This window comes from Monopterus albus, unplaced genomic scaffold, assembly GCF_001952655.1.
Source record: "Monopterus albus unplaced genomic scaffold, M_albus_1.0 scaffold19.1, whole genome shotgun sequence".
Lineage (NCBI taxonomy): Eukaryota > Metazoa > Chordata > Actinopteri > Synbranchiformes > Synbranchidae > Monopterus > Monopterus albus.
Genome location: NW_018127899.1, coordinates 2483797 through 2493389, shown reverse-complemented (window position 1 = coordinate 2493389; position 9593 = coordinate 2483797). Strand labels below are relative to the sequence as shown.

The following is a 9593-nucleotide window of genomic DNA, read 5'->3' as shown; positions in this document are numbered from 1 at the left end:
AATCAACAGACATTCACACATTGATTTTCCTCATGTTTTGGCTACTGCTCTGGCCAGCTGCAAAGCTGGCACCGGGAGACGCCACGGTTTGGCATCTCTCCTTGTAGAATGGGGTTAGCTCGAAGTGATATAATGTATAGGCCTGTTGTGGTTCAGGGTCTTTCATCTTTCAGCTGCCTGCGTGCATGTTGGAGGTGCAAGATACCTGAGCGTGTAATGTTAATTTTTACCTGTGTTCATTGAATAAATCAGCACTGTTTTGAAGTTACTTGGACTGCTTCGTCTCTCAGAGTTAGCATGGTTAAAAGTACCGGAATGCAACAGCATATTGTACTGTATTTTGGAATAGAGCTATTTTATTTAAAGCCTTTAAACTTAAAATAAATCTGTTCCTGCCATTAAACTCAAAACATAAATAAAAATTATGATATAGTTCTAAGTCAGCAGTGACTCCTCTGTCCATTCAAGCAGAAGCAATAAATTCATAAGGCTCAAACCTCACACAGACAATAAACCAATCACATGAGCAGATCACTGTGTGAACCTGCTCAGCTTGAACAAGACCAAGTGCTGCTTTGTACTGGGAATTCTGCTGTCAGGTTAAAAACACCACTGCCCTGGTATGTCACAGAGAAACCATCCTGTGAAAGCTCCTGCATTTGTTCCCTGCACTGCCAAGAAGCCCACTGCACTAAAAGAGATGTACAAGTGGTTGTTTTATTCCACTAACACACCCCGCTAGCAGTAATTCACTCCAGCCCGGTGTCTCCTCCCAGCAGCAGTGTAGAATATATGTGAGTCTCACCATTAATCTGATCCTGGGTCAGGAACTTTGCCTGGGATGAAGAAGACAACAGCATGAGTGAACAGTGGAAAAGCAGAAAACTGGCTGCCGGTCAAATCGGGAGGCCGGTGGGCAGCTCATTGTCTCACCGTGGTGGCTCAGTGTGTGTGAGTGGTGTCTGAACTCTGCCGGCTGATACTCGGCTCAGGAAACTGATCCAGGCCGGTGGGAAATGAAGAATGTGCTGGAGGATCCTGGCCGGGACTCCACGTTCCTCCCTCTGCTGTTGGAGTTCAGCTGCTGTGACACATTCGTGGGCTCCTGAGGCCGACTCCTGCTGGGTTGGTGAGCCACTGAATTTTCCTCTAGCGCCACCATGAGGTCGACTGTAGGCAGGCTTCAATCCAAATATATGCTCCAGGGCCACAGTGTTTATCCAAGAGCATGTGAGTGTTTGATCATTTGTTCATTTCTTTGTGTGTGGATCCTGTTGTAACACCACTGTGCATCTTTTGATGAGGGCTTTCCCTCAGGAAGACACGAACCCTCTGAATGTTTGTATCCTCACAACTACAGCTGCTGCTGCTCACATGCAGTGACAGGGAGTGTGGTGCAAACCTTTTACGCAGTGGGGAGTGCCTCCACAAATGAGTGCCATTGTGGGTTCACCAGCTACCTCCCACAGTCCAAAGACATACAGCTTAGGTTGACTGGTGACTCTAAACTGCCCCTAGGAGTGTGTGTGGTTGTTTGTTTACATGTCAGCCCTGGGACAGGCTGATGACCCGTCTAGGGTGGACCCCGCCTCTCTCCCAGTTTCAAGCTGGGCTTGGTTCCAGCCTCCCATGATCCTAGTCAGGAATGAGCGGTATAGATAATGGATGGATGTCTTGTTGGAAGAGAAACTGCAGGTCTGAGCTGGGCAACAGCAGCAGCGACAGGTGGCATTAGATCCAACCCACAGTAAGGTGCTTCTCTTTCCAGGGACACAGCTGCAGTTCACTACACAGCTCCTCAACAACAGCATTTCACTTACCACTTCAAGGCAAACACAACAGGACACAGAGATTCACTTCCTGGAAGCAGAGAAGAAGCACAGAGGGAATAAAATACAACCGAGCAGGGATTCACTTTCATTCAGAGCAGCGCTGCATTATGGACACGGCCAACCACCTGCTGAAGGCTGCGAGAAGAACCTGAGACAAGAAGCACAGCAGCAGCATAAAGAAGTGCCAGAGGATTTATTAATCAAATATTAATAGTATTTCATATCCCAAAGCACTGGTGTGCTGTCATTTGGTTGCAGGAGCTGCTTTAATAAAACAGGTATGAGCGTGTTGCTTCACTGTCTCAAAGGAACAGCTGAGAAAACTCAACACCTTGAACTCTGGGGTTATTCAAGTCATTAAAAGCATACACTGGTCAATAACTACATTACAACACTCATATGGCAGATGTAATTCAGAATCAGTGCATTCAGACTCAAAAGAAACCAACAACAGACTCCTGAAGTGGATGTGAGCAGGGTGCAAGGCAGAAGACGCCAGAGGCAAATCAGGGATGAAGTCAGTTCAAAACATAGTAAAGGTTGTGACACCAAATACTGATTAGATAGTTTTCTGGCTCCTGCACTTTGTATGGACTTAACTGATCACCTTTTCATGACATGGTTTTTCATAGTTTTGTTGTGAAGCACTCTGTACTCCCTGGTTTTGATAAGTGCTCTGTAAATAACTATTATTTTGACTGTACTATAATTTCCAAGATTCATTTATCTTTTGTACCGATGATTAAATGAAAGGTTCCCCAGCGGCACCTGGAAATAACTCCTCTCACCTAGTGACTGTATTTATTAGCCTTGGTCACCTCGATTACAGGTTTGAAAGTGAGGCTGGACCAGGGTTTGATCCGCCGTACAGATTCTCCCTCAGAAAGACCAGTATCTTCCTCCAGGCGTCTTCCTGAGCACGAGAATGTGCCACCATCTCTCCGCCCCACAGAGCCATAACTGCAAAGACACGAGGCAACAGAAACTCAGGTCCTGACTTTGGCACCTAACCCTCGAATCACCAACCACCTTCCAGTCTGAAAGTGAACCTACGTGTCTGACTTCCTTTGACCCCTCTGAACCTGCTGGCTCGGGTGTGCGGCGTGTACGGAGGTTCGATCAGGTGACCAGTGTTCGGGTATGACAGAATGGTCAGCAGGTGGCTGTTCCCCGCCCGCTCCATCATCTCCTTCATCTGGAAAACAGGAGGTTCAAAGCATATTCTCGAATTTGTCAGATACTTTTCTGATGCGCAGAACTGACACGTGCCCAACAAGAGAGAGTAAAACTATAAAGACAAGCGGACAGCCTGCGCATGTCACCCACAGTAAAGAGTACTCAACAACACACACCACAGCACTGTCCTGCAGTGATGCAGTGCAAGTATCCAATATGTAAAACCAATGTTTGTATAAGTACAGGGCACACACACACACTTGTTGTCTTGTGTGTTCACTCAGCATTGGCCATGTTAGGATTCCTTATATCCCTGAAACTGTTCACCCAGTTTCTAACCAGACTCCAAACCTCTGGACTAAGATGGTTCATTCACACAGGATGTCATCATGTCAGTACACTCACATCCATTGCAGACTCGTGGGCAGGCCAGCTCTGATCGTCCTCACCTACAACCAGCAGCAGAGGACACCGGATTCTTCCAACCTGCTCAGAGACAAACAGCAGCTGTTCACAGCTCATCACTGGCTGCAGTGATGAGCTGTGAACAGAATATTGGAATATTCATGCCGAAAGGCGACTAAAGCCATCTTTCCACTGCCTCCAGGAACCATCCTGTAGTCATAACGAGACAGGCAGGACACTTGTATTTCTGTTGAAACAATGCTCTTATAGGCCGTTTTTCTTCTGAGATGTAGTTATAGCCGAGTTTACCAACCAATTTAAGCTTCTCCCGTCAGTTAACCACAGCACACGTTGTTACTGAGCGTTTGATGTGCACCAGCTTGCACTGTTAAAGAATACACATTTGTGATTCCTCTGATTTATAATTCCTTATTGAAATGTTTGACAAATGCATTTTTGATAGCTTCCTAGCTTCATTCCAACAAACTGTGGCTACCTTCTACTGTAATGCACACTGGCTGACTAAAAATAAAATATAATAAAACAAAAACAAAGGTTCGACGGGCAGGTCTCTCGACTGCATCTAAAATCTTAGCTACACATCCAGTGTTCTGGTTGTAGAGTGGTTATGATGAACACCAATGGGAACTGTTGCACTATCACATTAAAGCAAAGAACCATTAAAAAAAAAAAGAACAGACACTTGTGTTGCAGAACTGAAAAATGGAACTGTGTGGCTGGTGGTACTCACGTCCACTTTGAGTTTGGGGTCAGTGGGGATGGGCAGCACCAGATCTCGCCAGATCACCTCATTCTCCTCACTGAAGCGACACTTATTCTCTTGTCTGATTAGAAAAAAAAAAACAAATTTAAAGAAGATAGAAAATCACTCGACTTCCAGGATTCTGAATGATGGTGCCTTTATTCAGCCTTTAATTATCTGTCCATCTTCTTATCGCTTCACTTATTTTATATGATTTCAACTTACTTACGAAGGACATCAATCAGTTCTTCCATAAATCCATTAACCGGCTGCACGTGAGTCCCACTAAGACACACTGCACATCTGGGCTGGGAGACAGTCACATGCTCTTTAAATGTGCGGAAGATTAGGTAGTATCAGCTGAGAAACAAACGTGGTCAGAACTCAAAGGGCGAACAGGTCTGTGTGTCACACAGAACAGAGAGACATCAGCACTGCACTGTAAGTGACTGAAATTAATTCAATCAGGGTTGCAGAGCTTTTGCAGCATTAGTAAACTTTGACTTGCGCATTTCTGATGCCAACCAGCTAAAATACTGGGACCTTCTCATTTGGCTTCAGTGTCTCTTCGTTTCCGACGCTTGTCTTTTCTTCCCATGCTAGTTCATGCTACGTGTTCATGTTATGTTAGAAAACACACAGAACTTGAGAAACTGTTTCCAGTGAAATGAGAGGTCCCTTCATGTCAGGTGTTATCTGATCCAGGTGAAGCCTGTGTTTGTGCTGACCACTACCACAGGCACACAGATACAGTTCTGGATTCACCCAAAACAAACATCCACATATGCACAAACACTTTAGGCAAAGCAAGTTCATTTACATAGCACATTTTCACATGCAATTCAAAGCGCTTAACACAATGCACAGAGATGGATAAAACATTGAAATGTTTATATAGAGTTAAATAAAACCTTAAATATTACCTAAAACCAACAATTACATGAAAGCAGGAGGAAACAATCCTCCCCAGCTTTTAGAGTGTAAGCTTCAACTAACCTTCATTAAACTAGTGGAGCCATGTTAAACTACATCCAGATGACAAAAATAAGTGTCAGCTAAACCTGTCTTACCTTTATAACCTGTGAGTAAGCAGCCATTTTGAAGACAACACCAGCGCCAAAGCAAAGGCCCAGCATGGCGATCCTGCAGCTGAGGATCTGAGGATGCTGCTGCAGGACTCTATAGGCCGTCTGTAGCAGAACACATGTCGGAGAGCAAACTGTCAGAACTGCAACAAGGAGACCACATAATGCCATGGAGAGATCTCAAAACAGCAGCTGGGAGAAGGAAGCCTTCAAATCTGAGAGACCCGGAGAAGCTGGCAAAAGAAGAGAGGTCCAGAATTCCAGTAGAGAGGTGGAAGAAATGCACTCATGGCTACAGGAAGCGACATTCAGTTTCATGTGTGAACCCCGGAAAGCGGGGGGGGGGGGGGGGGGCGGAGCCAATCCCAGCCAGCAATTGGGCTAAGGCAGGAAGCGACAGCTTTCAGTAATTTTGTCCAAAGGCTGTGCTACCAAATATTAAGTTGAGGGTGTCAATAGTTCTGTCCAGCCCATGTTTGGCGCTCTGTGTGGACTGGATCAGATTTGGCTTTTTTCTGCTGTTGCAAAGCAAACAAAGGAAATCAACTGAGAATACCAAAGAATTTGTGATTGGAACAATTTTCTGGGAGAAGTTGTGTGTCATCCGACAGAAATGCAGGGCTGTCAATTGTTATGGCCATGACTACATGTCACAGACCTTCTGAACAAACGACTGTCATCATGTTGTGGCAGCTCCCCCATTAGTGTGACGCAGGTTGCAATGACCTGGGTGTGATCTTCCTCTGAGAGTCACCATTTGGTGACTTAAAGTTGTGTAATTACGTTTCCTGAATTTAAAAAGTTCAAAGGATTAGGTTATATTTACTTTTGCTTGGCTGTCCTGAAAAGAGGACCCCTGCTTTGTTGCTCGTCCTGTTAGAGATCATTGATTTTTTTTATCTTATCTGACCTGAGGGTCAAAAGATGATGTTGCAGGTTCAGTGTTGCACAGAAGTTCGTAGTTTGCTTAAGAAAGACTTTAGCAAAAGGGAGATTAAAACTGTTACACAGTGTAAGCTGCCACGACTCATAACTCATCTCTCATCTTATTAAGCACCACTGATCAGAGACACAACTGTGCCCCCATCAACACGCCTAGCTGTGGCATTAGCTCATAGCAACACCAACAGCTGAAAATCTGTTTATCTTAAAATCATTCTCAGGGGATTATAGTTCAGTGTTGTTAACTGTTGCAACTTGTTGTGTTTCAGCATCAAACACCTCCAGAGCGCTTCAGAAGGCTGTAAAAGTTTTAACTGTGCTTTGGCAGAAAGGTGCAGAGCGAATATTACATTTACCAGGTGGACACAACCATCAGTGTCTGCCAGATGTTTACAGCAGAAGGTTTTTACACGCAGGCAAACTCAGTGTCTTCCTTTAAATCTCCTAAAACTCACTTTTTGGCATGACCTCTGAATCAACGCATCTTATTGTCATGTTATAAACTTCTTTCTAATTTTAATACTTTTATTCTGTTTTTAACGGAAAGCACTTTGTAACTCTGTTTGAAAGGTGCTCGATAAATAGGATTATTATTTAATTAGAAAATGCTTAAGCTAATGTTAGATTCATCGGGTTTACCTCAATGTACTGGCTGTCCACCATCTTGCCTGTTTCCACGGTGATTCTAGGTGTCAGGTAGTCGAGAGCCAGAGAGGCGACGCCATGAGAGGCCAGCAGCGCTGCACGGTACTCCAGCAAACCCCCACTACCCCCCCACAGGTCCAGCAGACCGGGGAAAGGTCCGGGTCCTTCAGATAATTCAAACAAACCAAAAAGTCAGTTTCATGGTCATGGTTATGTATGTACTGCTGTTCCTCTGAGGTTACATCTGATGGGAACATTTTTGAGTGTTTCCTAACCACTTAATTCACTTAGCTTTTCTTACATTACCTGCCAGTAGCAAAGAACTTATGCTTCCTTTGGACTGTGTGATAACAACAGTCATCAAGTTTACTAGATGTCACACTGTGTAAGATGGGTACAGAAAAACCATCGTCTCAATCTGTGTTGAGGCCATGCGACATTGGTTTGAGTGCAGTACTAGGATGTCAACAAAAAAAAATCCTATCACATAAAAGGCACGTCGGCCATCTGTAGCAATGTGGCATTTTGAAAAACCAGCAAAACGATAAACAGACTTTGGCCACAGTGCTGACACATCTATGCACTGAAAATCCACAAACATGTCATTTCATGTTGTAATCTGACAGGTTGGTTTACAGACATGGGTCACACTGAGAATTTGATCTTAAATCTGAATTTGGCTGCAGAATGTCTCTGGTTACCAAAGCTCCAAATTATCTCACAACTTAAGCCTCAGGTAAAACTGTACCTCAGTCTCCAAACTGAAGGTGGTTAACTTAGATGGTTAATGTTTATCCAAGCTACCACAAGGCAGGTTTAGTTATTGTTTGTGGTTCACCCCTAGAACACCTCTCTCCAGACTCGCCTCTGGTCCTACCTGGGGGCAGAAAAAGAGTTGCAGTGAGTCCGCCCTCGGTGATCGGGATCCTGCGGACACCTGGAGCCATGTACCAGCGCTCCACCACCACACTGGCCAGCGGCACCTCATCCACGAAACCCTCAGTCAGCTGACCCTGGTACACTGAGATAGTGACCACCATGGGAGTCTGGACGTCCGTCTTCCTCACCCTGAGGGAGGGATGGTGGAAGAGTCAGCTCTGATACCAATTCAGTCTTAATTGGTATCATCTGAACAGTTCTGGTCTGGTTGACGTACCTGAGTCCAGGTATACTGCCTGGAACCGGTCTGAGGCTCCACAGCAGGCCCATGGGTTCAACCCCAGAATATGTCCCACCCAGACTGGGGTCCTTTGCAACTGTAATGTAAAAAATAAGAACAATTATTTGCCATGCTGACGTTCATTCTTTCCATGCAAGATTTTATTGAAAAAAATCTGCACTTCAAACTTTTCAATACCTGCCGTCATTCCTAAACTAATTTTTCAGGTCTAAGTACTGAGCAATGTACCGTTCACAGCTCCGGTGGCGTTGGCATTGTAGTGGGCAAACGCCTCCCAGCTGTGTCCATCTTCACTCTGATGGGCAGCGTGGACGGTCAGCTGGACTCCAGGGAGGGCGCCCTCGACCAGGACAACGAACTTCTCATCCACGAGTCCTCTGGACGGCTGGACCGACAGCCTCACACAGCACCGTTCCCTGTCCATCCTGAGCTGAGCTGATCAAGGAGCCAAAGACAAATAAAGCCTTTTCACAAATAGAAGAATGGTTAAACAAAACGGAAACTTAACACCTTTTCAAAACACAAGCAAATGAAAGAACCCGGAAAACATACCGATTTACACTTTACCCCAAGTTTAATGCAACCTGAATCTTTACCTGTTGTGTCGGATTTCAACTTCAGCGTCGTTTTGTCACCTTATTGAACTAAGTTAATTACCTGAGCAGAAGAAGCTTTATTTTAACACGTACAACGAAACGAGGGCCCCGGGCCGCTGCGTGCGTACGGCACCCAGGTTCGAACCCTCAATCTTGCGGTTAGGAGGCTGTTGCTCTATCCACCGTGCCGCTGTCGCCCCAAACTTCCTATACATGCATGACTATTAATTAATCTAAACTAACGTTAAGTGTATTAAGTACTTACTGTTTCTCTATGAGCAGAGTAACTTGGACTTTAGCTGGGGCTGCTGTCTTCGGCTTTGTCGTCTGTGGGCTAATTTTGTTCGGCGTCTCCCGGGGTTATATTTGGGACAAAGTCCAGGAACAACGTGGACATCGTCTCTTATCAAACATTACCACGGCAACACATCTGTCTTTCAACCTCAACATGTCAAACTTCAAACTACGGCAGAAACTACCGACCACAAGATGGCGCCGTCGACTCAGTTTACAGATTTGCTGTTGGAGCGTTTAGGAATGTTGCGTTCGCTTTACATCGGAGATCAGAAAACTCTGAAAAGGGGCTCAATTCGTACACGAATCACGACCAATAGATAGCGCTAAATGTCAACAATCAGCATGTGTGCCCCGAGCTACTCGTCAGATTACCATGGTTGTGTGGTGCAAGTGTACCAAATCGCACCCGATGAATTGTTTGACACATTTTTAAAGAATCATATAATAAAGCCTTAAAAAAAATCAGGAGCCAAAGACAAATACATCCAGTCATCAACCAAGAAAACCAAAACTATCATTACTGTTTATCTGTCCAATCAGAACGTACATTAATGAACAACGGGGAATTCAATTCACCAAGTAGCATTAGTATTTGTTCAAATGCCTAAAACACTGGTTTGTCACTTATTTACAGATCAAAAATCTAATTAAATCATGATGTTAACAGACATT

At 44.8% G+C, this 9593-nt stretch overlaps 1 protein-coding gene across 2 annotated transcripts; it reads right to left on the bottom strand.

The window, feature by feature from the left end:
• Positions 1-1087: 1087 nt before the first annotated feature.
• On the bottom strand, positions 1088-9310 carry LOC109956409 (acyl-coenzyme A thioesterase 4-like). 2 transcript variants are annotated; one of them, XM_020593502.1, is made up of 12 exons: positions 8890-9310; positions 8581-8685; positions 8257-8463; positions 8005-8104; positions 7726-7916; positions 6843-7012; positions 5247-5366; positions 4402-4484; positions 4165-4258; positions 3414-3494; positions 2886-3027; positions 1088-2792 (listed from the first exon to the last, which is right to left on the bottom strand). In XM_020593502.1, exons 3-12 carry the CDS (start codon positions 8450-8452, stop codon positions 2656-2658), a joined length of 1314 nt encoding a protein of 437 aa, XP_020449158.1. In that variant the 5' UTR covers positions 8453-8463; positions 8581-8685; positions 8890-9310; the 3' UTR covers positions 1088-2655. The 2 variants fall into 2 exon arrangements, with proteins under 2 accessions (XP_020449158.1, XP_020449157.1); XM_020593501.1 differs by lacking the exon at positions 8581-8685 and having other exon boundaries at positions 1094-2792; positions 8890-9306.
• Positions 9311-9593: the final 283 nt, after the last annotated feature.